Genomic DNA, 25,420 nt, shown 5'->3' on the forward strand with positions numbered 1-25,420 from the left:
TGTGTCTGGCTTCTCTCACTGAGCATCATGTCCTCAAGGTTCATCCAGGTTATAGCAGATGTCAGAACCTCCTTCCTTTTTAAGGCTGAGTAATATTCTACTGTGTGGATGAACCACGTTTATCTATTCATCCATCAATGAACACTTGGGTTGTTTCCATCTTTTGGCTGTTGTGAACCATGTTGCAATGACTATGGGTGTGCAAGTATCTGTTTGAGTTCTTGCTCAAGTCTCATAAGAGGAAAATACTTATTTTATATCCTAAATGTACACACACACACACACACACACACACACACTCACACTCAACCTTACTCATATATCCAGCCATATATGTTTAGGCCTCCTGCTTTTGGGGGTATTTACCACCCAATAGAATTTCTAGATCATATACTAATTTTATGCTTAACTTTTTGATATGGTGCTTTTGTTTTTATTTTTTGGCTTCACTGCATGGCTTGTGGGATCTTAGTTCCCTGACCAGAGACTGAACTTGGGCTCTGCGCAGAGTCCTAATAACTGGACCACCAGGAAATTCCCTTGGTATGGTTTTAATACACACTGAATTTAATGAAACTGTCTCATATGCTGACAGAAGGCTTCAGTTTCTGATATTCAGGCTCTACTGGGGTTGTCCACTATTGTGGACACTAGAGCTGCCAGAGTAATGCCTGGGATCAGTCTGTAGCTGTTGCGTGAGGGCAGGTCTGTGCCTTGTGTGTCAAGGGGAGAGAAGCCCACAGCCTATACACTGAAATATACTCTAAGTTATTGTGAATTGCTGTCCTTGTGTTCCTCCTTTTTATGGTTGTTTTATTACATCATGGTGGTTTTGGGGGAAATAAATGTGCAGGTAGATGTTATATTTATATTTGATGTTCATTTCAGTGTGTTTAATCATTCAGTTGTGTTCAACTCTTTGAAACCCCATGGACTGTAGCCCACCAGGCTCCTCTGTCCATGGGCTTTTTCAGGCAAGGATACTGGAGTGGGTTGCCATGTCCTTCTCCTGGGGATCTTCCTGATCCAGCAGTTGAACCCGCATCTCCTGCATTGCAGGCAGGTTCTTTTACCACTTGAGCCATCGGGGAGGACGGAGGGTTCAAAACACTGGTAATAAATGAGCTGTGGCTAATCCGACAGGATTGCAAGCAACTAGCTAAAGCTGGTGGTTCTCAAACATGAGTGGGTGTCGGAATCACCTGGAAGGCTTGTAAAACATTGATCATTAGGCCCACCCCAGAGTTTCTGACTCTACCTGAGAATGTGCACTTATAACAATTTCTCAGATGTCTGGGCACCCGACTCTGCTCAGCATTGGTTCAAGTCAATTTGGTGGCCCGTCTCCCTTGCCATGAATGGAGTTTGACATCTCCAGCGGGTGAGGTGTGGAGAGAATGGAAGGGATGGCTTTCTCTTCTTCCAGTGGACATGGCTGGATCTGTATATGATACCTGGTGCTGTGGCTGCTCTTTTGTGACCATGAGGAGAGCTAATCCAGCAAGCTGAAGATGGCAGTGTGAAAAGACCTGGGTCTGCAGGGATATGGTCAAGTCATTGAATTAATCCACCCTGGAGCCATCCTACTCCTTGCCTGCAAGGAATCAGCTGTATTTGCAGCTAAAAACACCTGAGATTTAAGTTAACCTCCCACAATTCTTGGTACACACCCACTTACAAAAACCTGTCTTCAGGAAACACTGGGTGGCCCAGAGGCAGCCAGGCCTGGGGCCCTGAGGCAGCCCTCTGTCTCTCTGGGCCCCACTGAAAACTTTCTTTGAAAAGAACTCTGGAGAGGGCATGATGACAGCACCCCAAAGAGCAAAAAGGGCTTGTTGTTGGAATTTTCATGAACGTGTAAGAGTGCCACGTGCCAAGCAACCACGTGACCTCAGCTTAAAATGGAGCAATGTTAAAGGTGAGTTCTTCAGCCACACCTGCCCATTCAAGTGTGCGTGGCCACATGTGGCCACCAATGGGACAGCATGGAGCCAGAACATTCCATGCTGTGGAGACTCTCGGGCAGCACTGGTCAGGGCCAGTCACACAGGCAGTTTAGGGAACAGCACAGGACATAGTCTGGGGCTTTCCAGGAGAGGTGTCCTACTCACAGAAGGACCCAGCAGTCAGGAAGGGCCTCTTTTCTGCAGGGTGAGGGGGCAGAGGGTCTGATCTGGGACAGAAAAGGCACACCAAGGCCAGACATCTCTTGCCCAGGTGAGACAGGGGTGGGTCCTCCCTGCCTCCTCCAACCTCTGGTGGAGCTGCCCTCCTGCCTGCCCTGCCCCAGGGCTGTATGGCCGGTGTCTGCCTCTCCCTCTTCCACACATCTCCACGGGGCTTTCTCTTATGGCCACCAGTCTCTGGATCCAGGGTGACCTCATCCTACCTAACGACACCTGTGAAGACCCAGTTCCCAAATGAGGTTGGGAATGAGAAGAACTAGAGCCCATGATGAGGTCACCAGGCTGGGAAATTAACCAGCCCCAGGCCCCCAACCACCGGGGCCTCTGCTCCCATGAGAGGATCTATGTCCTCCTGGTTCTAAGCCGCTCTGAGTGGTGCCTGTGGTGAGGCTGCTGACGGTGTCACAGCGGCCACGACCCTCGCCAGGTTCCTCGACATGGCTGCACCTCCGGGTCCTCACCTAGAAACTGAGTAGGAAACCTCAGGATGAGGGAGAATTCAACCAGGGGCTAGACTCCACGCTCACGTCTTAGAAGACCAGATGCTCTGACGGCATCACTGCTCGCTGGGCCTCCATTTTCTTGTTTTGAAACAGGGACCATTACAGAGTTTCGTGAGGGCTCTATGATATCAGCTAGGTGAGTCAGCTGCTGTTTTAGCTTCCTTTTGCTGCTATAACAAATTAACACAAATTTAACATAAATATATCCCCTGATGGTCTGGAGTCCAGCTTGGATCTCATGGGGCTAAATCCCAGTGTGGGCAAGGCTGGTCCCTCCAGAGGCTCCCCGCTTTTCCAACTTTTCGCAGCCCCTCTCTCCATCCTCACAGCCAGCAGAGCAGCATCTCCTGTCTCTCTGCCTCTGACCCTCCCCCCTCCCTCTTCTAGGGACCTTTTGATGACACTGGTCCCCCTGGGAATGCAGGGCTGTCCCCATCACAGGGGCCTTAACTTAATCCCTCCTGCAAAGTCCCCTCTGCCCTGTGAGGTGACATGTCCACAGGTCCTGGGTCCAGGACAGGGGTGTCTCCGAGGCTGCTGGTCTAATAGTTACTCTGCCACTCAGGTGGCAGCAAGTTCAGGCTGGAGAGCGGCTTCCGTTCTGGGTCTGGTGCTGGATTCTCACCGGGTGACAACTCTGCCTCTCTGGGCCTCGGTGTCCCCACCTTACATAAGTGGGGATAGCACATGCTCTCTTGAGGACCCAGGTGGCCCCTGTTGGCCCCTGCATGATTTGGGGCACAGCTGCTCCCACCTTGACCTCACACTTCTCTGTGAACCAACCTGGAGGGGACTCTTGGCTCTCAGAACACCTGGGGGGTGTGGGTACAGAGACTGAGGCTCCCAGGGGAACACAGACAGACACTGGGGTTGATTCAGACTCCCCACCCACCCCCCTTTCGGGGCAGCCACACCAGGGCTCATCTCCAACACGGACACTGTAGCCCCCTTCTCCCCACCCCCACAATGCCCTACTCCAGGGCATCTCTGCTCCCCAACAGTGCCCCAGGCTCCCCTGGTTCTCTCTGCTGCCCTGCCAGCCCCACCCCAGCCCACTTCCACAGGAAAGCTCCTTTCAGCACCAATTCTGCTCTGTGACCCTGCCTAGGACCATCCAAAGCCAAGCTTGCCCGCACAGCCCCCAAATCTTACTCCTATGTTCCTCTCTCTGCACCAGCCCCACCACACGGCTCTCCAGCCAATCCCCAAACCTGCCAGCTGAGCCCCTGCTTTGGATTCTCTTTCCCCAGTTGTTTCATGCCTAGGGCCCTCATGGCTTTAGGGCTCAGCCTAAATGTCATCTCTGAGGGGCACCCCACCCACCAGCCCTGCTAAGAGCAGCCAGCAGTCTCTGACATCATTTGATTGTAATTTCTGCACAGCACCTGCCAATATCTGCTGCATCCCTGTTGTTTGTCTCTTGTTTATTTACCATCAGTCTCTCCCTCTAGAAACCTGAGCCCCGTAAGAGCGGGGATCAGATGGACCCCATTTCCTAGCATGCCCTCAGCACCTGGCAGGCGCTGGCACACATTATTAATAAATGTTGCATCGATGGCAATGTCCAGACCACTGGAGCAGTCCAAAAGCCTGCACCCCAACATGAGCATCTGAATTCTGAGCACTTCTAATCCCGACAGCCACAGCCCCCATGGGGACGTAGTGGGAAGTCCAAAGCATTGCCCGGGAAACATCTTGCTACAAAATCAGTGTTGAATCCAGCGAAGCTGAGATTCAGCAAAAGAAGGGGCCATGACCAAGTCAGAAGACTCCAGGAGAAAAGAGCAGGTCCAGAATGCGAGGCAGCCTGAGGCCCGCTGCCCAGTCCAAAGCTCTTCATTTCTAACTCACTCCCAGGGAAGCAGTGGGCCTGCCTGGACCACACCTGGATATGCAGAAAGTCAAGGCCACTGTGAGCCGCCACAACAGAGCACCACAAACTGGGGACTTAACAGAAATGTAAGCCTGGTCCTACAGTTCTGGAGGCTGGAAGCCAGGGATCGAGGTGTGGTGGGGGCCCTGCTCCCTGAGAGGAGGGTACTTCCAGCCTCTTCCAGTGTCTGGTGGTGGTACGCAGCCACCCTGGATGTCCCTTGATTTGTGGACGCACCATTTCTCCCCTTGTTGTCAGGGGCCCCTCCCTGAGCGTTTGTGTCCGAATCTCCTTTTTCTTAGGAGGATACCAGAGATCGCATTAGGGCCGCGGTAATCCAGTGTGACGTCATCTTAACTCGATTATATCGACCAAGACTCCATTTCCACATAAAACCATATTATCAGGCTCAGAAGGTCAGGAATCTGAGGAATACTAGTCAACCTAGTATGGGGTGGGTGGGAGGAGGCTGTAAAAGAAGCGAAGACAAAACACCACACGCAAAGACACAGAACTCCAGGATCCTGGTCCCCACCCCAGACTGAAACGCTGTGAATATACATCGGACTCTGATGGGACAATGAACTGTGGGTGGGCGGAGTGGCTGGTAGCCTGGTGCGTTGAGGAAGCATTTCACCGCGTGGCATCCCACCAGCCACTCGCCGCTTCCTGATGGTTCATCAAAACTACCCACAGAGGCAGAGGTTCATATAAAACCAGGACAAATAAAGACCTGCTTCTCTGCAGCGCCTTCCGAGGCCCCGCGATCTCACACTTGGAATCAGGGACCTAGCGGGCCTCGGCCCTTCTGCACCCCACGATGCCCACGGTCTCCGACTCTCCTGTCTAGAGGGAGTTTTCGGTGGGGATCTGGGTAGCCGGCCGCCCCCACCCGCGTCTTCCGTCCCCAGTCTCACCCAAGAAACGGGGGGCTACGCCTAACCTGCGCATGCGTGCCCCCCTCCCACCAGCCGCCCTCTCTCCGCCCCTCCCCACGTGACGCCGTGGGAACCTGGACCCCAGCGCCTCCTGGGTGGGGGTGGCCAGCAGAGCACGGCTTGGCAGTTGGGGTCTAGGGTGATGGGGAGAGGAGAGATGGACAGACACCTGGCTTCTCGGGTCCAGAGTGTCCAAGAGAGAGAAGTGGGGGATGGGAACCCCCGTGTCCAGACGGAGGCTCGGGGGAGGACGCCGTCCCAGAGTCCCGCCGGCGCACTCACCCTAACGACGTAGGAGACCCCGGGCCCCAGGACCCTGGCGTCCGGGTGTAGCCAACCGTGCGCTGGCTTGTGGATGAAGCTGCCTTTGCGGATCCACTCGTCGGCGGGGGCATCCGGGGGGCCAGTCGCCCCCCGCGCGCCCCGCGGTCCCCGCACCCCGGCGGCCCGGCAGCGGCTGAGCGCAGGCAGCGGGCAGGGCGCGGCGCAGCGCGGCTCGCAGGCGCCCAGGACCGCGGCCGCCAGCGCCGGGACGCCGGCCGCGCTGGCCGGCTCGGGCTCCGGGTCGGCGGCCCCCGCGCCCCCCGCCGCCCGCGCCGCCGCTGGGCCGCGGCTGAGGAAACCGGCGGGGGCCGCGAACTTCCACTGCGGCATGCGAGGCAGCAGCGCGCAGAAGGTGGTGGGCGCCTCCGGTTCCGGGGGTGCGGGGGGCGCGGGGGGCAGGCGCCCGCCCGGACCCTGCGTCATGGCCGCGGCCGCCGGACCGAGCCCGACCGGGCGCTGCGCCTGGTGCGGAGGAGGCCCTCCCGCTCCCGCGCGCTCGCTCCCCGCCCCCGGCCCGGTGATGTCATCCGTCCGGCCCTGCGCGCAGCCGCGGGGGGCTGCGCCCCTGGGACCACCGGCCCTCGGCGCCCCTGCGCCCGGCGGGGAGACGAGAAACTGAGGCCCGCCGAGGGCACGGGGCTGACTCGGGGTCTGCAGCCAGGGAGGGAACGAGGTTTCAAACCCAGCACCCAGGCGGTGACCCCTTACTTCGCCCCCCACACGCCCCCCAAGTTCCTAGAAGGACGGAGGTGGGAGAAACAGAAATCTCCTCCTCTTTTCCCTTTTAGACAGGAGGAAACTGAGGTCTGGAGAGGAACGGAGGCTCGGTCAAGGCAGGAGAGCGCCCCAGACCCCCAGGTCCGCCCCTTCCCTTCCTACTGCTCCTGACGGAGGAGGTACTTGAAAATCAGGCCCTGCTAGATTTTCTAACTGGGAACCTGAGATCAGAGAGGGGAAGGGGTGTGCCCTGGGGCACACAGCGCACACTTGGACCCAGTCTGGCTGGCTGCCTCCGAGCCGAGTTCCCGCTACGCGGCCTCGCCCTGGGCCTCAGTTTCCCCGGCTGTAAGCCGGGGGCGCGGACCAGAGGGTCGCGGGCTCCTCCTGCTGCGTTTCTGGGGAGCCGCTTCCAGCGTCCACCCAACAGAATCCCAGGACTCAGCCTCCAGGTCGGGGGCTGGCCGGTGCCCACGCCCTCTCCAGCCCCGCCCCGGGCAGGGCCGACTGCCGGGAAACAAAGGGAGGGGGCCGGAGCCGGGGCCGGTGGGGATGGAAGCAAAGCAGTGGTGAGGCCGCGCGAGACCGGATCGATAAATTAGAGTGGTGAGATCACCGCTCGGGTGCCGCCTGCGGGCCGGGGGAGGAGGCTGGGATGCGGGCGGGAGGCGCGCGCGCGGCGGTGATTGGCCGGCGGGCGGGGCGGGGGGCGGGGATGCGGCGGGAGGCCTGAGTCTCCAGCCGGGAGAGCTATTGTGCTCCCGCGGCCCGGAGGGGCGTGGCCCTGGGTCAGTGGGGGGTGGGGGGGGGGTCGAAGGACGTTTGTCGGGGTCTGCAGTCCCCACCTGGGCTCTGTGCTGTGTCTCTGTTGCGGGTTACAGACTTACAGACTTGTGGGCTGTGTGAGAGTTGGATCGTGTGTATATTCTGTGCGGATGTGACTGTGTGTGTGTGTCTGTGTGTGAGAGAGAGGAGGGAGTCTGGGTCCCCGCCCAGGTGCGTGTTGGGGGTCCTGGTATGTTTACAGTTGTGTGTGTAGGGGTCCCACTGTGTACACAGGTGTGTGTGTCAGGGGTCCTAGGTCCTGGTGTGTCACAGGTGTGTGTGTGTCAGGGGTCCCGGTGTGTACACAGGTGTGTGTGTGTCGGGGGTCCCGGTGTGTACACAGGTGTGTGTGTGTCGGGGGTCCTGGCATGTGTCCACCGAGTCTGGTGAAGGGTGTGTGTTGAGGTTTGGCACCCAGGCTGGGGAAGAGGGGCCAGTAGGAGAGAGCTGACCCCCACCCCAGGGTCTAGGCTCTTCCTGCTGTGTTGCCCTGGACAGTCAAAGTGCAGTCTCTCCCTCCCAAGATCCTGGGTTAGGGTCTTTCTGGGCTGCAGTTAATAAGGTGTCATGGTCCCAAGGGCTTGGTTACATGACTTCATCCATGTATTTCTTTTCTATCCGTGGAAAAGAGTGGCAGGAACAGAGCCCACGGGGCAGGATTCATATCCAGGCCTCGGAAGGACACCAGCACCCATTGTGCCCTCTGACAAATGTCCATAAACGTGACCTGCCTCCAGAGTTGCTGCAAAACAACCTTATCAATGCCTGGAACACGGTAGGCGCCTACTGTGGCAAATGTTCAACTTCATCAAGTTCCTATTCATCCTTCAAAGCCCAGCTTTGGTGTCCCTTCTTCCAAGAAGCCTACCAGGCTGGCTACCTCCACTCAAAGCCCCTGCCCCATGGCTCGCCTCCTCCAGTCCTGGACCCCTTCTTCAGTCCCATCCAGGTGCCCAGGGGGCTGCAGAGTTAGGGGTTGGCATCTGACAGCAGTGTTCAAGTTTCCTTCCTGTGGCATGAACAGATGCAACCATGATGCTGACGGCTGCCGGTGCCCCAGAATTTTATTGGCAGGCAGCTAGAGGGTGGGGCAGGTAGGGAGGGTGGCAGGGCTGCCTCCAGCAGGATCTGGGCCCAAACAGCCCTTCTACGAGCAGCAGGGATAAGCCCAAGTGAGACAGAAACCCGAGCCATGCTGGGGACCCAGGTCCTTGCGGGCGGACACTGAGTTGTAGGACACAGGAAGCCGTGTCTCTGGCCAGTGGCTGGGGAAGGCCAGAGTGTCCCTTTTTCCACCTGGCCTGGCCTGGCCCGGCGTGACCTGGACAGAAGAAAGTGGGACGCTGGAAGGAGACTCACCCTGTGGGGACCATGGGATCACAGGCCCCGGGACTGGAGAAGGCAGTGGCCTAGAAGGACCTTGGACCTTTCAGAAGACAGGAAGGAAGGAGGTGCCTTCCCCTCACCCTGGCTTCTCCTAGGCTCCGCCCCCCCCCCAACCGCCTGCCTACCCCGCCACTTCACAGCACTGGAGACTGAGGCTCAACCCAGGAGTGGGCCAGGCATCCTGTCACCTGTCACGAGGGTGTCAGGGTGCAGTGTCTGTGGCCATGGTGGTAGCCCGCTTGGAGTGGCGGATGCCCATGGTGAATGCCGGGGCCCTGGCCTTGGTCACAGTGACATGCTCGGGGCTGTGGCTGCCAGGGCCGGGTGTCTCATCTGGGGGCCGTGGGGCTCGGGGCCGCCCCAGCATGGTGAAGGCCGGCTGGCGCTGACGGTAGGCATTGGGGTCCGGGCTGTCATACTGGCCAGGGCCAGGTATCTCCGCGGGGTCCTGAGGGGGGCGGGCGGGGGGCGTGCGGCCAGCCACAGTGTAGCTGGGGCTGCTGGGCTTGGTGAAGACCTGCGAGCCCCAGAGGGAGGGCAGGGTGTAGGTGTTAGGGGCAGGGGCTGAGGTGTTCAGGGGCCGTGGGCGGAGGCGGGAGCCCAGGGTGAAAGCTGGAGGTGTCCGCTGGCGCATGGGGGCCACCTTCTCTGGGCTGTAAGCCCCAGGGCCGGGTGTCACCTCCAGACCTGTAAGAATGGGCAGTGGACAGAGTCCGCACCTGCTCCAAGACCTGGCGTGGCTCCCCCGCCATATGCATTGTGGAGTTCACAGCAGCCTGGCTGCCCTCTTTTTCAAGCCTCCAGCCTTTGTCCAAGCTCAGTCCTCTGCTGGGCATACTTCCTGTTTCCCATTCCCACCTCCCAGGAGCTGCTTCTCCACCTTAAGACAGCCCCCAAATCCCCTTCTCCCCATGCCTTCCCCACATGCTCCTACGGAGAGCCCTCACAGCCCTTCCAGGTTCCCCCTGATTTGGGTCTCTCTGCCTCTCCAGACATGGCCACACTGAGGTGAGAGGTCCCCACCTAGATCTAACCACACCAGGCTGGGGTCTTACAAAAAGCAAGAAGGAGTCAAATCTACTTCAATGCTCAGCAGTTGGCTTAGTGCATGTTTGAGTGGATGGGTCAACAGAAGGATGGGTAGTGAGTGGGTAGGTGATGAGTGAATGAGCAGATGACAGATTCAGGGAGTTGTAGATGAATCAATAGACAGACTGGATGGATGGGTGAGTGGGTGGACAGATGGATGGATGGATGGGTGGATGGATGGATGGGTAAATGGAAGGATGGTTGGATGGGTGAGTGGGTACATGGATAGATGGGTAGGTGAGTGGATGGGTGAGTGGGTGGGTAGATGGATGGAAGGGTGGATGAAAGTGTGGATGAATGGATGAACAGACAGATGGATGGGTGAGTGGATGGATGGATTGGTGAGTGGATGGATGATGGGTAAGTAGATGAATGGATGGATGGATGGATGGGTGAGTAGATGGATGATGGATGGGTGAGTAGATGGATGGATGGCTGAGTAGACATGTGCCCACATGTGTACTGGGTCACATTAGCCTGGCCCACTTTACCCGTTCAGGTTCTCTTAGGGTCCCTGACCCCTCTTCTGAGTCCACTGGATTTCGTCATTCCAAAGACACTGAGGATCTAAGAAATTGGTGGGGGTGGGGCAAAAAGGGAGGGAGGTGCAAGACTCGCTGAGACCCTGAAGGGGCAGGGTCCTGTGGGCGGGGTCAGCTCAAATTAGATACTCACCGGGAGACTTGCCCCGGCCCTGCATGGAGTAGGCAGGGGTGCAGCTGCGGCCGAAGCGGGTGACTTTCGAGTCCAGGAAGTAGACTGGCCCAGGGCTGGTCTCCTGGGGAGGTGCTGGGGGGGAGAGCCCAGGGTCTCGAGGGCGGCTCCAGTGACCTTGCCCCCAGTTGATGCCCTCATTAACCCTGAGGCCCCTGCCACGTCCTGAAGGGCAGGAAACTCAGCCTATGGAGGGGTCACTGCCCGGACCTGGGGCATGGGGTCGTGTTGACCATCTATGTACTTGAAATCAGAGCTGTGCCCCACCCCCAACCTCCAACCTGTCAGCAGCTTGGGGGACCCGCTATGGGACCCTTAGAATTGTGTGTAGAGTTAAAGTAACTAGGCCCTAGTAAGCGTCGGTCAGAGGAGAGCCCTGCAGAGCTGGGGTATGCTAGCATTCGACCAGCCTGGGGGGGCAGGGCTTGAGTCGGGCCTCTGAGAGCTGGTCCTGAGGAAGCTCTCGGCCCAACCGGCCAGTCTCCTCCTCACACCAGCAGGATGCGAAGATCGAAGAGGAAATGATCCTCAGGATAGGGTGGTCTGGTGCCTGCACTTATTACTCGTGAGCCTTACTGTGATGGCCACTGCCACTGTTTATAAGCCCACTCTGGGATCAATGCATTTGCATCTGAGAGTAGTAGGTCTGACACGGATTCATGGGTTTAAGGACCATGTGTACATGTGCATATGTGACATGGTGCGCACACATGAAGCATGGTCTTGACAAACAGGCACAGCCCTGCTCATGTCATTTCTCACCTCAAGGCCATTGCCTGTGCTGCAAGATCTGCCTGGAGTCCCCTTCTTCTCAGGGCGGACCAAATTCCTATTCATCCTACAAAGCCCAGCTCCCATGCCCCCACCTCCAAGAGTCTGCTCTGGGCACTCAGCAAAGTCTACACTAACCACCGGTAACCCAGCTCCCCAGTCTGTCTGTCCCTCTGTCCTGGGATGGGCTCCTATGACTGGGAAGAGAGCCTGGCAGTCCAGGTTGCTCTGGGCCACAGACCCAGTTCTCAGTCCTTCCTCGTGACAGGTGCAGTGCTAATTCCCTTATGTGCCTCCGGGGCCCCTCAGAGGCTCCTGGGTTTGGGGTGGATGCTGATTCTGAAGGCTGGGAAGAGGTTGTGAGCCCCACCCTTCCAAAGGAGCCTCTGTCCACACAAATCAAAGTCCTCACAGAGCAAAAACCCTTCCAGCCCCCCGCCCAGCCCACTCAGGACCCCGAGTGCTCTAGAATACGGGGTGAAGTCACCTGCAGGCATCGCTGTGAAGGCGCAGGCAGCAGTGACTGTCCACAGCCTGCGGTCTCGCCAGCCTTTCCTGTCCAAACATGAAAGGTCGCCTTCCACCTCCCTGTGTCCTGTGGGACACCAAGGCCCGGGAGCCCCCATCCCACTGACGGAGGCCTGGAGGCCACCCCCACACTCAGGGCCCTTCTTTACTGATAGAGACCAGGCGCCGTGGTAGCCACTTTGAAACCACCTAATTCTCACTTCATGAACCTCTCCAGGCTTCCAAGGTGTAGTCTTGACTACAACTTGGTAAGGACTGTGCCCTCATTGCTTACAGCGCGGGAAACTGAGACACAGCTTTCCTGAGTCAAGCAGGAAGGAGAACACCGCCCACTACTCCCCTTCCATAAGGAAACGGACCAGAGAGGCACAGCAGCTTCCCTGAGGTCACACAGTAGGGATGTGACCTATGCACCCTCCCAGCTTCCTGCCTGATCAGTGAGGGCCTGGATCTAAGGAGATAGGAAGTGCTCCAGTGGGAGATTGGAGGTCCACCCCCCACACCCCTCCCACCCCCACCGGCCTTACCCTCAATGGGCCTCCGGAAGAGTGAGTAGGCAGGACCGGCTACCCTGGTGCAGTCGTGGTTGATGTAGCCAATGGTGGAAGGCAGGGCATACAAGCCTGGCCCAGAGCCTGTGACCAGAATCCTTGGGTTGCTCACCGTGATAGATGGAGGGGGAACCCAGGGACCAGCCCCAGAGCCCCCACCCGGCCTCCCAGCCAACCTCCATGACAGGGGTGGGGGAGGAGGGGTTGCCTTCCCCCGGCAGGGGGAGTGAGGAGTGACAGGGGCTTTATGAGTCATAGGAGGGAGGGGCTGCAGGGCCAGGGCACCTTGGAAAGTCTGACCCCAGACTCAGAGACACACGGTCACCGGTGGGGGAGCTGACCCCAGACTCAGAGACACACGGTCACCGGTGGGGGAGCTGACCCCAGACTCAGAGACACACGGTCACCGGTGGGGGAGCTGACCCCAGACTCAGAGACACACGGTCACCGGTGGGGGAGCTGACCCCAGACTCAGAGACACACGGTCACCGGTGGGGGAGCTGACCCCAGACTCAGAGACACACGGTCACCGGTGGGGGAGCTGACCCCAGACTCAGAGACACACGGTCACCGGTGGGGGAGCTGACCCCAGACTCAGAGACACACGGTCACCGGTGGGGGAGCTGACCCCAGACTCAGAGACACACGGTCACCGGTGGGGGAGCTGACCCCAGACTCAGAGACACACGGTCACCGGTGGGGGAGCTGACCCCAGACTCAGAGACACACGGTCACCGGTGGGGGAGCTGACCCCAGACTCAGAGACACACGGTCACCGGTGGGGGAGCTGACCCCAGACTCAGAGACACACGGTCACCGGTGGGGGAGCTGACCCCAGACTCAGAGACACATGGTCACCAGTGGGGAAACTGACCCCAGACTCAGAGACACATGGTCACCAGTGGGGAAACTGACCCCAGACATGGAGACACACTGTCACAGCGGCAGTGTTTGGTGGCCTCTGCAATAATGTCAGTCCCACAGTCTCACACCAGCTGCCTTGTTAGGGGTGGAGAACTGTGGCGTGAACAGGCCCTAAGATCTCAGAGTCCATGGCAGAGTCAGGAGACTCAGCTGCCCCAGGGATCTCTTCGTTTTCTGCCCCTGCACAGGCTCCCAACCTCTCTGCTGCCTTTTCTCCAAGGTCGCTATCAGCAGTGAACAGACTGCAAAGGCTTCTCGTCTGTCGTTCCTAATGTCCATCCCCACCACAGGACCTTTGCTGCTCTGTGGCCACTGTATGCTCAGCACCAGGAAAGGTGTCTGACTTTACGATAGTGGACTCAGGGGCCCACAAAAATGCCAGGTTCACACCAATCCTGCAGGAAGGAAAATTGAGGTTCTGGGAAATGCAGGGGCTTGCCAGAAATTCCTGCCTCCAGCTGGGCTCCCATGCATTCCAAACCCCATCTGGGTGGGGGGATGAGAGCAGGGAAGTGTCCCACCTCCACAGGGCCCCTCGCCCACCTACCATGCTCCAAGGTGGCCACCCCGCAGGTCCTCCTCAGGCTGGTCTCCGGGATCTGACAGTCAGTGGTCCGCCGGCCCAGAGGCGCCGGGGTCAGCTGTGGAGCCGGGTCGCAGGTGAGGGTCCCCATGGTGGGCGGATGCCCCTGGCTCCTGGTGTCTGCTCCTTGGCTGCGCAGCTCTGGGCCACAGGTGCCGGCACTGTCCTTGATGCTGGCAGCTCCTGCAGGGTTGGCAGAGCCCCGGCCAACCACACCATCCGGAACGGCACAGACGGCCCCTTGTCCTACGGCAGGGAGTCTGGGGCCCTGGCCTGATCAGGCTGGCCAGCGGTCACTGGCCTGGAAGTGGGGCCAGGATCGAGTGTCAGCCAGGCAGCTGGACAGTCCAGGAAAGAGTCCAATGTCAGCAGAGCCGGTCCCCCGGGAGCCAGCCGAGCTGGGCAGCCCAGGCCAGAGTGGGCTCCCGGGAGCTGGAGCCACAAACAGGACATCCACAGCCTGGTGGCAGGAGGGACGGGCGAGATCATGGGCAGTGTGACCCTGTTTCTACAGCTGGGGAGGCCGAGGCACGGTCTAAGATTGCCACTCTGGGCCAAGAAGCATTCCTTCCTCCCCTCCTTCCCTCATCTAGGAAGTTCTCACTGAACACCGACTCTGTACTAAGTTCCTGCTTGGGCTGGGTCAGGGGGCAAGAGGAAATAAGCAGTAAATGTATAAAGGAGCACTTCATACCTTAAAAGGTGTTACATGTTCTGCAAACAAACAGCAGGGCGGGATGAGTGGTCACTGCATTTCAGGATAGGAGGGGGCCAAGCTGAGTTCGGAACAGGAGCCACGTGGGCCAAGAGTTGGCTGTGGTCGTCTAGGAAGCCCCCTCCTCTCAGAAGCCAGAGACACAGAGCGTCACTGTCCCTGACACAGGAAGGCTCCCCCTACCCCAACCCACGTCGGGCTCTGAGACCGGGCTCAGGTAAGCCTGGCCAAGCAGAGTTCACATTCCTTGTCTTCAGAGCATCCTTGTTTGCTGCTGTGTGGTCACACCCTTTTGCAGTGCAACGTGTTAACAGGTGTTCTGAGTGACCATTCGCATACCATACGATTTTTAGGCATTCTATAATTTTTGAACCTTTTTATTCAAAATGTTATAGTCTGTGTCAAAGGTCATAAAACAAGTCTTAAATGCTATGTTAGAAAAGATCTTGGGACTTCCTGGTGGTCCAGTGGCTAAGCCTCCCAACTCCTAGTGCAGGGGGCCCCGGTTTGACCCCTGGTCGGGAAACTAGGTTCCACATGCTGCAACTAAGACCCAGTGTAGACAAGTAAATAAATAAAAATATAGAAAGGAAGATCTTAAAATCAATGACCTAAGGTTTCACCTTTAAAAACTAGAAAAATGTAAGAGTACAAGTGGGTAGACGGAGGGAGATTTTAAAAACGAAGTAGAAATGCATGAAACAGAAAACTGTAGAAAGAATTAACGAAGCCCCAACACCACCACCAAAAAGCTGATTCTTTAAAAGGATCAACAAGAAACCAGTGCGGTGAATCAATGACATCAGGACAGCAGGCCGGCAGCACTGCAGACTTGCAGGCTCTGGGGGAAGTCTGTGTGAAGCCAGAGGCATTTACCCTGTCCCAGTCACTAGGTTACTAGCTTGGGACTCAGGTATCCTGGGCCAGCATCGCAGTGTTTAATTATCCTAGCATCGCATGAGAGGTGTGGATTCTGACCTCCTCTGGTCACAGGAGGGAAGACAGAGTGGGGAGGAAGGGAGGGTGAGTCGGGGGAAGGGGGCGGCAGTGTAGGGGGGAGGGAGTGTAGGGATTGCATGGAACACTGACTCAGGTTTTAGAGCAAAGCTTGGCACAAGGGCTTCTCCCAGGTTCTAATTCCTGCTCAGTTTTCTGGGTGTGCTGAAATCTCTGGATTTCCCTCATCCTAAGGATAAAACCCAAGCCCTCCCTGTCTCATCCCTGCTCCCCTCTGCCCTGGACTCCTAGCCCTCAGCCCTCATCCACGACCCTGTGGCCACACCAGCCGGCTTCCTGCCCCTTGGATGGGAACCTCGGGGCCTTCACCTGCTCCCCTCCCCAGGACGCACGCTTCTGCCCATCAGCCCACAGCCAGCTCCATCCTCAGGCACCGGTGGCCCCGACACTCAATGAGCCATGTGCTCCTCAGCAGAGTCATGGACAGAAGTGGGAGATGGGGGATGAATACCCACCTCCCTCTCCTCCTGCCCATGGGCGCCTCTCAGGGACCCACACTGGCTAGATGTGCAGGAGCCCAGGAATTGGCCAGCCCTGGGGCCCAGGACAGGGGGTGGAAGGACCCAGCCCTCCCCATTTCTAGGCCCCCAGCCCAGGCTACCTTGGTCAGCCCTGGAGTGAAGAGAGCTGGAGACACTGGACTTGGCTCTCACCACCTCCATTTCCTCTTGGTGACCCAGCCCCTCTGAATGTAGGGATGAGACCCTACATTCAGAATCCATCCAGGGCTCCATTCCCCTTTCTGACTGTGAGAAGCCAAGAGCTAACAGAGTTGGGGGGTGGGGGCAGTGAATAGGAAGAACAGGCAGCCTGAGCCTGTGCAGGGTGTTCGGGGGACCCCCAGGCCCAGGCCCCACCCCACTCGAGCTCATCCCCCACAGCCCACCTGGCCACCACTGCTGGCCCGCTTCTCTCTCTTTAGCCCAGAAATCTTCACTCCAGCAAGCGGGCTGAGATGTGAACAACTCAAAGTCTACAGGGGCACAAGCCGCATTTTAATCCAAACTGACATGGGCAACTGAGGGCAAGCCAGAGAATTTGAAAACGGAAGCCCATCTGGGCGTGAGAGCGGGGCTCCGGCCCGGTGCGGGCAGAATCCACTGAGGCTGCCCGGCTGAGCCGAGGCCTAAATACAGCCAGTGCTCCTCTGATTACAGCCCTCATCACAGCTACTAATTCCACCAGGACAGAGCTGTGGGCCAGACAGTCTCTGGCACCGGGGAAACAGGGGTGAAGGAAACCCACAACCTCCCCACCTCTCCTTTCCACTTAGACAGGCAGGCAAGTAGAAGAAGAACGCGGGGGAGGGGGGTGGTCAGAAGGGGCCAGAGCTGTGGGTGTGCAGCCTGGGAGGCCTCAGTGGGGAAGTCACCGGAGCACAGACCAGAGGGAGGTGGGGAGAGAGCAGGGAGACCTGGTGAGAGGGCGCACCTGGCGGCACCTGACGGGAGCACCACCTGTGCAAAGGCCCTGGGACAGCCCTGAGCCTGGCGGGTGGGAGGGGCCGCGGGGAGGATGAGCGAGGGGTTGGGGCAGGAGGTGAGGGCCCGGGGCCAGGAAGGGGCTGAGCAGGGTCGCACCCCGCTCTCTGCCGGTTTTGGGGAGAACAGGCCGTGAGCAGCACTGGGACCCTGGGAGAAGGGACTAAGGGGTGGGGATGGGGGTGCCTTGGAGGGGTGGGGGAGGGGTGATGGATGACAGAGAGATGATGGGGCGATGGTGGGGGAGAAGGTGAGGAGTGAAGATGGGAGGGGGAATTGGGGTTGGGAGATGGTGGGGCCAGCTGAGCAGGTATGGAAGAGTGGGCGAGAAGCAGGGGTTCTGGGTCTGCTTTAAAACTGGAAACCACAAGGTCTGCAAGTGGATTTGACCGAGGGAGGGAGCTACAGGGCCCCAGAGCTTTGGTTGGCTCACCTCAAAGGATGGAGCTGCGGGTACCTGGGAGGAAGCAGAGGTGGGAGGGGCAGGCTTTACATATTTTATTCTATTTTGTATAAATATTTATGGGGCATTACGTTTTGGTCAGTTAGTTCCCCAACTAGGGATTGAACCCACTGCCCCCTGCAGTGGAAGCAGCGAGTTTTAACCACTGGACCACTGGGGAGTCCCAGGGCAGCCTTTAGATGATCATGAGTTCAGTCTTGGGGTTGGGGGCTTGGGACTCCAGCGGGAGATGCACATGGACACACGGTGGACCAGCAGTACGGGGTGGGCTGCTGGTCATCTGTGGGTTCTGTGGGTGCAGGTATACCTTGGCTGTGAACCTGAGGAGGTGGGAGCCCTGGAGACCGGAGCAGAGGAGAGGAGCGGACAGCATTAGGAGAGAGGCATCAAGAGTGGAATCTCTGAAGGACCTGAGCTCAGACCAGCTGCTTTCTTCAGCAGTTTACTGTCTTTTCTCCCCACTCCTTCCCGTCTCTCTCTCTCTCTCTCTCACACACACACACACACACACACACACACACACAGATGAGGCGAAGCTGTGCGTGTCCTGTCCTGGGGTCAGCACATCGCTGGCCCAGACCCAGTGCAGACACCCACAGAAGAAAGGGGTGGGGGCTATTGACACAGTTGAGCTGAGGTCCCCCACCATCTCTAAAGCTGTCTGGGTGCTGAAAGTGAGAAGCTGGATTATAGGCCAGCCTGCTGTTCTGTCCCTGGCACAGTGGGTGGAGCGGGCCAGGGGGCAGGTATTCTCAGGACGCTGTCCCACGCAGTGTCAACTCTCCCTCTGCCCTCTGGCCTGCGATCTCTCACCTCCCACCTCCCCAGGGTGCTCACAATTGTCCCTCGGCAGGGCCAGACTCAGGCTCACGTGCCTTGGTGGCTGCCTGCCCCTTTGCTCCAGGAAGGCGGGGATGCTAACAAGGAAGCCTTGTTCTTCTCAGATGGACAAGGACCCAGCGAACCTGCCAGCTCGCCTCCTGCCTCCATTCCAGAAGGACCCAGCAAACCTTCCAGCTCCCCTCATGCCTCCATTCAGGAAAGAGCCAGCTCCCCACTCAGACCAACAGGGACCCCGCGAGGCAGGGTGGGAGTAGCTCTCCTGTTCCTCTGGGTCCTCGGCTGCACGCCTGCCTAGTCCCCGTTATGAAGATGAAGACAAAAGGTTCCTGGGAAAGAAGGCCTCAAACTGGGGTGCTGAGAGGGTCTAGCAGGCTTTCCTGAGGCCCACCAAGTCTGACCTGACCACAACCAGGTCCTATCTCCCCTCGATGGCCTTCCCCATCCCTAGGGATGCCCCTCTGGCCTCCTTGCTTTCCGGGAGCTCGCCAGGCAGCTCCAGCTGCAAGGCCTTTGCATATACTGTATCTTCTACCTGGTACACCCCTTCCCACACAGATGCTTCCTAATTCTCATCCCTTCCCCCAAGTCTTTGCTCAGACCTTCCCACGTGGCCACCCAGTGTCACTCTATACATGCCCGACCTCCACACTGCCAATTCCCCTTTTGCTCACTGCCTTTGTGCGTGTGCTCAGTCACTCAAATGTGTCCCAGTCTCCATGGACATAGCCCGTCAGGCTCCTCTGTCCATAGGATTATCCCAGCAAGAATACTGGAGTGGATTGCCATCTCCTCCTCCAGGCTTCCCCACCCAAGGATCGAACCCAGGTCTCCTGCAGCTCCTGCACTGGCAGGAGGATTCTTTTCTGCTGAGCCAGCTGGGAAGCCCTTCCCACTGTGTTTATCACCCACTAATATAGTACAGCATTGACCCCCAGTGCAGTGCTGGGCTGGGGCTTGTGAGAGCTGGCTTAAATTTGCACAAGTTTTATTTGCAAGCTGATGTCATGATGGCAGCTTGAAAGCACCCATGAAGGGAGTATTTACACCCCAGAATTAGTATGTGCCACAGAGTAGGGCTTTTTGCCCTAAAAGTGCTAGCTGTTCAACATTTATAAGCACACTCTAGTGCTCCAGTGCTAAGTCGCTTCAGTCGTGTCTGACTGTGACCCCATGGACTGTAGCCCGAAAGGCTCCTCTGTCCATGGGATTCTCCAGGCAAGAATGCTGGAGTGGGTTGCCATGCCCTTCTCCAAGAGATCTTCCAGGCCCAGGGGTTGAACCCGAGTCTCTTACCTGTATTGGCAAGCAGGTTCTTTACCACCAGTGCCACCTGGGAAGTCCCGTGGGCACACTCCTGCCTGTTTAGTATACTTAATGCTTACACCTCCTGGTCCCTCCCCGCCCCAATTAGAACGGAAGACCCTCCAGGCGGGGTCTGCCCACTTTGCTCTCTGCTGTCTCTCAAGCACCTAGAACAATGCTTGGAGACTAATGGCTTCCCAGGTGGTGCAATGGTAAAGAATCCACCTGTCAGTGCAGGTGATGCAAGAGACGCGGGTCCCATCCTCGGGTCCAGAAGATCCTGGGAGTAGGAGATGGCTACCGACTCCAGTATTCTCGCCTGGAGAATCCTATGGACAGAGGAGTCCCAAAGGCGTGGACACGGCTGAGCATGGACACACAGGTGCTCAATAACTACTCGGTGACTTAATGAATGATCCTTATCTGGACCCGTGCGACAAATCCAGCCTCAGCATGAACCTGGTCATCCTCCAGCGCTAGAGAACACACTCAGGGCCCCAGCACCGTGACCCTGGGCCGGGCGACCGAACCCTGGCCATCTGGCAACAAGGACCCTGACCGCCTAGCACGGACCCCGTCCAATTACACGACCCTTGTCATGACCCCACCCCAGCCCCTGAGACGCCTCCGAAGCCTCGATTCCGCGGTCCAGACCTAGCGGTGTAGTTCCTCGCGACCCGGACCTTTCGGTTCGGGACGTATGACCCCCGGCCTCGCGAGCTCTCGCCCGAGTCCCAAGCGGTGCCAGTGCAGCAGGAGCCACGGGGGCGTGACCTCAAAGACGCACAATGCCGCCATCGATGCTAAATTACGCGCGGACAGGAGCCCCCTTCGCTCAGAACCGAGGGCCATGCCGCCTCGCTGGCCAGTGCGGGGCTAGAGAGGCGCTGCCCTCTTGTCGGCCTTGTGGGAAACGCGCCCCCGGCCACCACCCCGGCGCCTGCGGCATGTCGGGAGTTGTAGTCCGGAAGCGCGGGGCGGCCCAGGGGACCGTGGTTCTCCCGGGAGACCCGAACGCTCGCCGGCTGTTCCTGGGGCCGAGCCGAGCTGGACCACCGCGTCCAGGTGGTTGAGAGGCTCGTCACCAAGGACGCGGCACGGCGAGTAGGCCCGACCGGCCCGACCCTGACCCTCAACCCCGCCCGAACCTGACCTTCTGACCACCGACCCTCGGCTCCAGCGGGACCCTGACCTCAGTTGCCCATCCTGACCTTCCCCTGCTGGCCAGCCTTGACGCTAGACGTTGGCCCCATTCCTTACCTAGCACTCCCAAGCCCATCCTGGTCCCTCCAGACGCCCTGACCCAGGTGTGCGGGCACAGGCCTGCGACCCCAGTTTCCCACCCTCCCTGCAGAACGACCCCAATCGCACTTTGACTCGGCTCTGAACTTGCAGCCCCCTCCCCCCATCACCCAGACCTTGCTGCCAGGCTCGCATCCTCCTGGTCCATTCATGTCTCGGGTAGAGAGCCTGGGCTTCAAACAGGCTCCTGGAGCAGAGAACTTCCCCAAGGGGTCGGCTCAGGGTGACCCCCCAACCCAACCCCTCCGCGTCTACAGGCAGGGCGCCCAGAGGCTCCCAAGTCCTCCACCAACCGCCTCCCACCCAGGATTTCCCAACCTCTGATTGGCGCCGGGCCCCAACTTCTCCATTCCAGGTCATCTAGTGCCCCTACCTGGTGAGAGTGAAAGTCACTCAGTCGTGTCCTACTCTGTGACCCCGTGGACTATACAGTCCATGGAATTCTCCAGGCCAGAATACTGGAGTGGGTAGCTGTTTCCTTCTCCAGCGGATCTTCCCAACCCAGGGATCAAACCCAGGTCTCCCACATTGTAGGCGGATTCTTAATCAGCTGAGCCACCAGAAAAGTCCACCTGGTGAAAACCACCGTCCTAAACCCTTAGCACAGTGGGCATCCCAGGGCTCAGGCAAGGGTCCGATGGAGGACCCAGACATTTCCATTCTGTGCTCAGGGACGCAGATCCATTGCAAGGCCAGGGAGCCGGTTCCCGGCCCCCGCCCCCCCCCCCCCCCCCCCCACGTGAGGCCAAAAAAATAAATACGGGACTTCCCTGCTGGTCCAGTGGTTAATATTCCACATTTCTACCACAGGGGGCACATGTTCAATATCTGTTCAGGGAACTAAGATCCTGCATGCTGCATGGAGTGGCCAAAAATAACTAAATAAATTTTTTAAATGAGATTGTAGATGAGAAAGTAGATTCATAAACCCAAGTTGCTCCAAGCACACTTAAAAGTTTTCTGATAAGCAGGTCAAACATCTGTTTTTAGGTTAATATTTAAATTAAAGATCACATTTTAAGTGGTGATTTAGTGACACCTGGCTGGCAGCCCTGCCTACTACAAACTCAGTAGTGATCTGAGTTTGCCCTGTGCTGCAACCTTGTAACCTCCCCCCTCATCACAGCCTGGAGCAGCAGAGCAGCGCTTCCCCCCTCAAACAGCCAGTCACCACACCACACTGAGGCTGCCAAAGTGGACATGTGGGTTGGTAGATGGGAAAGGGTGTTCAGTTGGGGGCGGATGGATACATGGGTGGATGGACAGCTGGATGCGAAGTGGACAGAAGGCTGGGTAAATGGATGGACAGTAGTGGTTGGAGGCTGGTGGCCTAAGGGACAGAGTGGGCGCATAATTGTGGATGGCCAGTGCTGGGCGGGCAGACCTGAGTTGATCTCTGCCTGAGTCTGCCCACACCTGCTAAGGTCAGTTGGGGCCTGTCCTGCCCCTGTGCCCTCCTCGCGCCCTCAGCCCAGCTTGGCCAGGGAACTTCAGGGCCCAGCAGGGACATTGAAGAACCGATGGAACAGCCCCGTCAGGCTCTAGAACCTTCTGTGGGGCTATGTAACAGGCGATCCTCGACCCTCACAGCTGCCATCTCCTCCCCTAGCCTCCCTGAGACCACCCAGGCAGGAAGCCACCGAGGGAGGGGGATGAGGGTGACATCCAGGGTCCTCCAGCACCAGAGTTGAATGGGGCATCTGACATGGGGGGGGGGCTCCAATGACCCAGCCCTGCCCCAGGGCTCTAGCTCACGCCAAAGAAAATCCATGAGGCCCCCAACTGACCAGTGATGCTAGCAAGGGGAGCTGGCCAGGCAGAGTACAGGGGTCCTGGGGGAACAGGTGTCTCCCGGGGCCAGGGCGCTGGCCTCTGGATACTCTGCTCAGCCAGGTCCCCCACAGAGCCCTGAGGTCATCCTGGGGAGTGAGAAGGGGGCTACAGTGTCAGACCTCCGGCGGTGACGGGACCCTCCATGGGAAGGAGGCTTCCTGCAGAGGCCACTGAGGACTTCCTCTGTGCAGGGGGCAATGCTGGGAAGTGGGGACCAAGAGCAGGAAGCCCAGGGTAGGGGGTACAGCCAGACCATCAGCCCTTCTGGCAGTGGCTCCCACGGGCTTAGTCACCCAGGGGCAGAAGCTTGTGTCCCTAGAGCAGCCTAGGAGTGGGGTTCAGTCTTCCGTCCCCTCCCCCTGCTGCTGGCTCTGCTCCTCCAGGCACCTGCCCATCCCTTTCCTCCCCCACCCCTACTCTGCCTCGGTGTCTCCGCCCTTTCCTGTCTCCCACCTCTGCCCGGAACATTCTTCCTCTGTTGAGCCCACCTGTCCCTTACTAATGGTGCCCTCCACTGACGCCCTGGTCATCGTGTCCCCCTTAGCACTGCCCTCTGATCGCTGCAGGCATCTTCAACCCAAGGGTTCTTTGTTCACACAGGCAGAGGCTTGGAGCTGGAGGGGCCAGGCGGTGGGGGGTGGGGGCAGCAGGCCCACGCCTTGCAAGGACCTTGGCTGCCAGGGCAGCAGGAAGCCAGGTCAGGGGCTGGGAAGAGACCCATTCACCAGGCCGGCTGCCCCCCACCCGGGTTAAGGGCCCAGCTTCCCGAGAAGGGCCCAAACCTCCGGCCTGGGGAGGGACCGCACCTCGGAGTCGCCTTCCTGTGCGGCCTTTCCCGGCACCCGGGGTAGGGGGGATGGGGCCAAAGAAGCCAGACTCTGGGTTCACACACCTGGGCCCCCCGAATCTCAGCTCCCATCCCCTGACGCCAGGCCCCCCCAGCCTGACCCCCCACCCCCAGCCCCCCAGCCTCACCCTCCAACCCTTGGACCGCCAAGCCTCAGCCTCCTTCTGCTGTCCCCAGCCCTCTACAGCCACCCCTCCTCAGCTCACCCCAGCCCCCAGTCCCCCCAGCCTCAGCCCCTCCTCTGCCCCCCAGCCCCTCAGCTCCCCCTCTCTGCCTCCAGTCCCTGATCTTGGGCCCCACGTTCTGCCTCTGACAGTTAAGATGTTGAGAAGAGGGCATTCCCTGGTGCTCCAGGGGCTAAGACTGTGCTCCCAATGTAGGGGGCCTGGGTTCATCCCTGGTCAGGGAACTAGATCCATCTGCTGCAACGAAGATCCGGCAGCTGCAAGGAAGATGGAAGATGCTGAGAGGCACCACAAAGACCCCCACACAGTCAAATAAGCTAATTAAAAAGAAAAAAAAGATGCTGAGAACACAGGTGGGCAGAGCTAGTAGTGCTTAGAAACTGGCATCTCTCAGCAGGTTCTCTTACTCTGAAGTCAGGGAAACTGAGGCACAAGTCATACCTGAAGTCAGGCGGGGGTGGTGGGCAGCCAGGACCCTCCACGCTTTTCCTCCTGCGTGCCTGCTGTGCTCCCAGTCTGGGGTCACAGCAGAGGCCACAGCAGACAAACGCCCCCCACCCCCGGGCCATTCCCAGTACAGGGGGGATATGACATCAGCCGTTTGACCTCTCTAAGGACTTGGAGGAAGTGGGGGGGGGGGGAGGGAGGAAGCTGGCTGGGGTGCTTCCCACTCAGGAGGCTGCGTCTGGACATAGCCCAGCAGAGAAGGCACGTGCCAGGTCCGGAGACTGCCAAGTGCCCAGGCTCCGGCCGCGGCCTGAAGTCGGGGTTTTTCCCTCTGCCACGGGGCAGCCGTGGAGTGTCTGCATGCTCAGAGGGTGTTTCTAAATCCATTCTGGTGCCCGGTAGTGAATGGCCTTGAGGAAACGCAGGACCAGGCTGAGGGTGGTCTACACAATGGAAAGGCAGCCGGATTCAGGCGTTGGGGACACGAGGCTCTCGGGCCTGGCTGATGATTGCTGTGGGTCCCCTCCCAGGAGTCTCCTCGGAAGACGCTCCGTGGCCTCGGGCTCCCATCCCGCCTGCCCGTTAGGCGCACGGGAGACAAGCTCAGAGGTGGGTAGTGCAGTGTCCTAGGCACCGTGGGCCGCAGCCCCATCACCTCCAAGAGACCCCACCACCCCCACAACATCCTCACTCCTGGGGGACCTCCCCTCCCCGCTCCGCCAGGACTCCTCTCCAGGAGGTCCACCGCCAGGGAACCCCAGCGCGGCCGCCCCCGCTCAGAGGAGACTGCTCCCCACCGCCCCCGCGCGGCCGCTCCGGGTAATGAAGACGGAGAGTCCCGCGACGGCGCGAACCTGGCGCCAACCCCGGGCCTGACTCCTCCGGCGTCAGCCCTCTCCTGCCTCCATCTTCTGAGGTTGCGTTTCTAAAAGCGAGGCCTGGAACCGGCCCAGGCCTTCTGCCCTCCTGTCCGACTTCGGCCGCTCCCCTACCCCGCCCCCGCACCTCTCGCCCCCAGCGCCTGCCCCTCTGTCGCCTCCAGGGTCGTTGGGGGTCAGGGTGGGAAACCCCCT

General features: G+C 58.8%; 2 protein-coding genes across 3 annotated transcripts in view; both read right to left on the bottom strand.

The window, feature by feature from the left end:
* SHC2 (SHC adaptor protein 2) overlaps positions 1 to 6,247 on the bottom strand; it is a 28,244-nt gene extending 21,997 nt beyond the window's left edge. The window contains exon 1 of the mRNA XM_061149383.1: positions 5,783 to 6,247. Coding sequence (XP_061005366.1) covers positions 5,783 to 6,247 — 465 coding nt within the window. The remainder of the gene's footprint in view (positions 1 to 5,782) is intronic.
* A 2,680-nt stretch (positions 6,248 to 8,927) lies between these two features.
* CIMAP1D (CIMAP1 family member D) lies at positions 8,928 to 24,390 on the bottom strand. 2 transcript variants are annotated; one of them, XM_061149385.1, is made up of 6 exons: positions 24,342 to 24,390; positions 14,607 to 14,751; positions 13,877 to 14,213; positions 12,382 to 12,489; positions 10,517 to 10,630; positions 8,928 to 9,439 (listed from the first exon to the last, which is right to left on the bottom strand). In XM_061149385.1, exons 3-6 carry the CDS (start codon positions 14,001 to 14,003, stop codon positions 8,955 to 8,957), a joined length of 834 nt encoding a protein of 277 aa, XP_061005368.1. In that variant the 5' UTR covers positions 14,004 to 14,213; positions 14,607 to 14,751; positions 24,342 to 24,390; the 3' UTR covers positions 8,928 to 8,954. The 2 variants fall into 2 exon arrangements, with proteins under 2 accessions (XP_061005368.1, XP_061005367.1); XM_061149384.1 differs by lacking the exons at positions 14,607 to 14,751; positions 24,342 to 24,390 and having other exon boundaries at positions 13,877 to 14,584.
* Between the last annotated feature and the right edge of the window lie 1,030 nt (positions 24,391 to 25,420).

This window comes from Dama dama, chromosome 9, assembly GCF_033118175.1.
Source record: "Dama dama isolate Ldn47 chromosome 9, ASM3311817v1, whole genome shotgun sequence".
Classification (NCBI taxonomy): domain Eukaryota; kingdom Metazoa; phylum Chordata; class Mammalia; order Artiodactyla; family Cervidae; genus Dama; species Dama dama.

What these genes read in the sequence shown, in the direction of transcription:
- CIMAP1D (XM_061149385.1), bottom strand. Translation starts at nt 14,003, where the DNA reads ATGGGGACCCTCACCTGCGACCCGGCTCCACAGCTGACCCCGGCGCCT. An exon ending in CTTCCGGAGGCCCATTGAGG is followed by an intron (nt 10,631 to 12,381) that starts GTAAGGCCGGTG and finishes TCTCCCCCCCAG; the next exon opens with CACCTCCCCAGGAGACCAGC. An exon ending in GGGCCGGGGCAAGTCTCCCG is followed by an intron (nt 9,440 to 10,516) that starts GTGAGTATCTAA and finishes CCATTCTTACAG; the next exon opens with GTCTGGAGGTGACACCCGGC.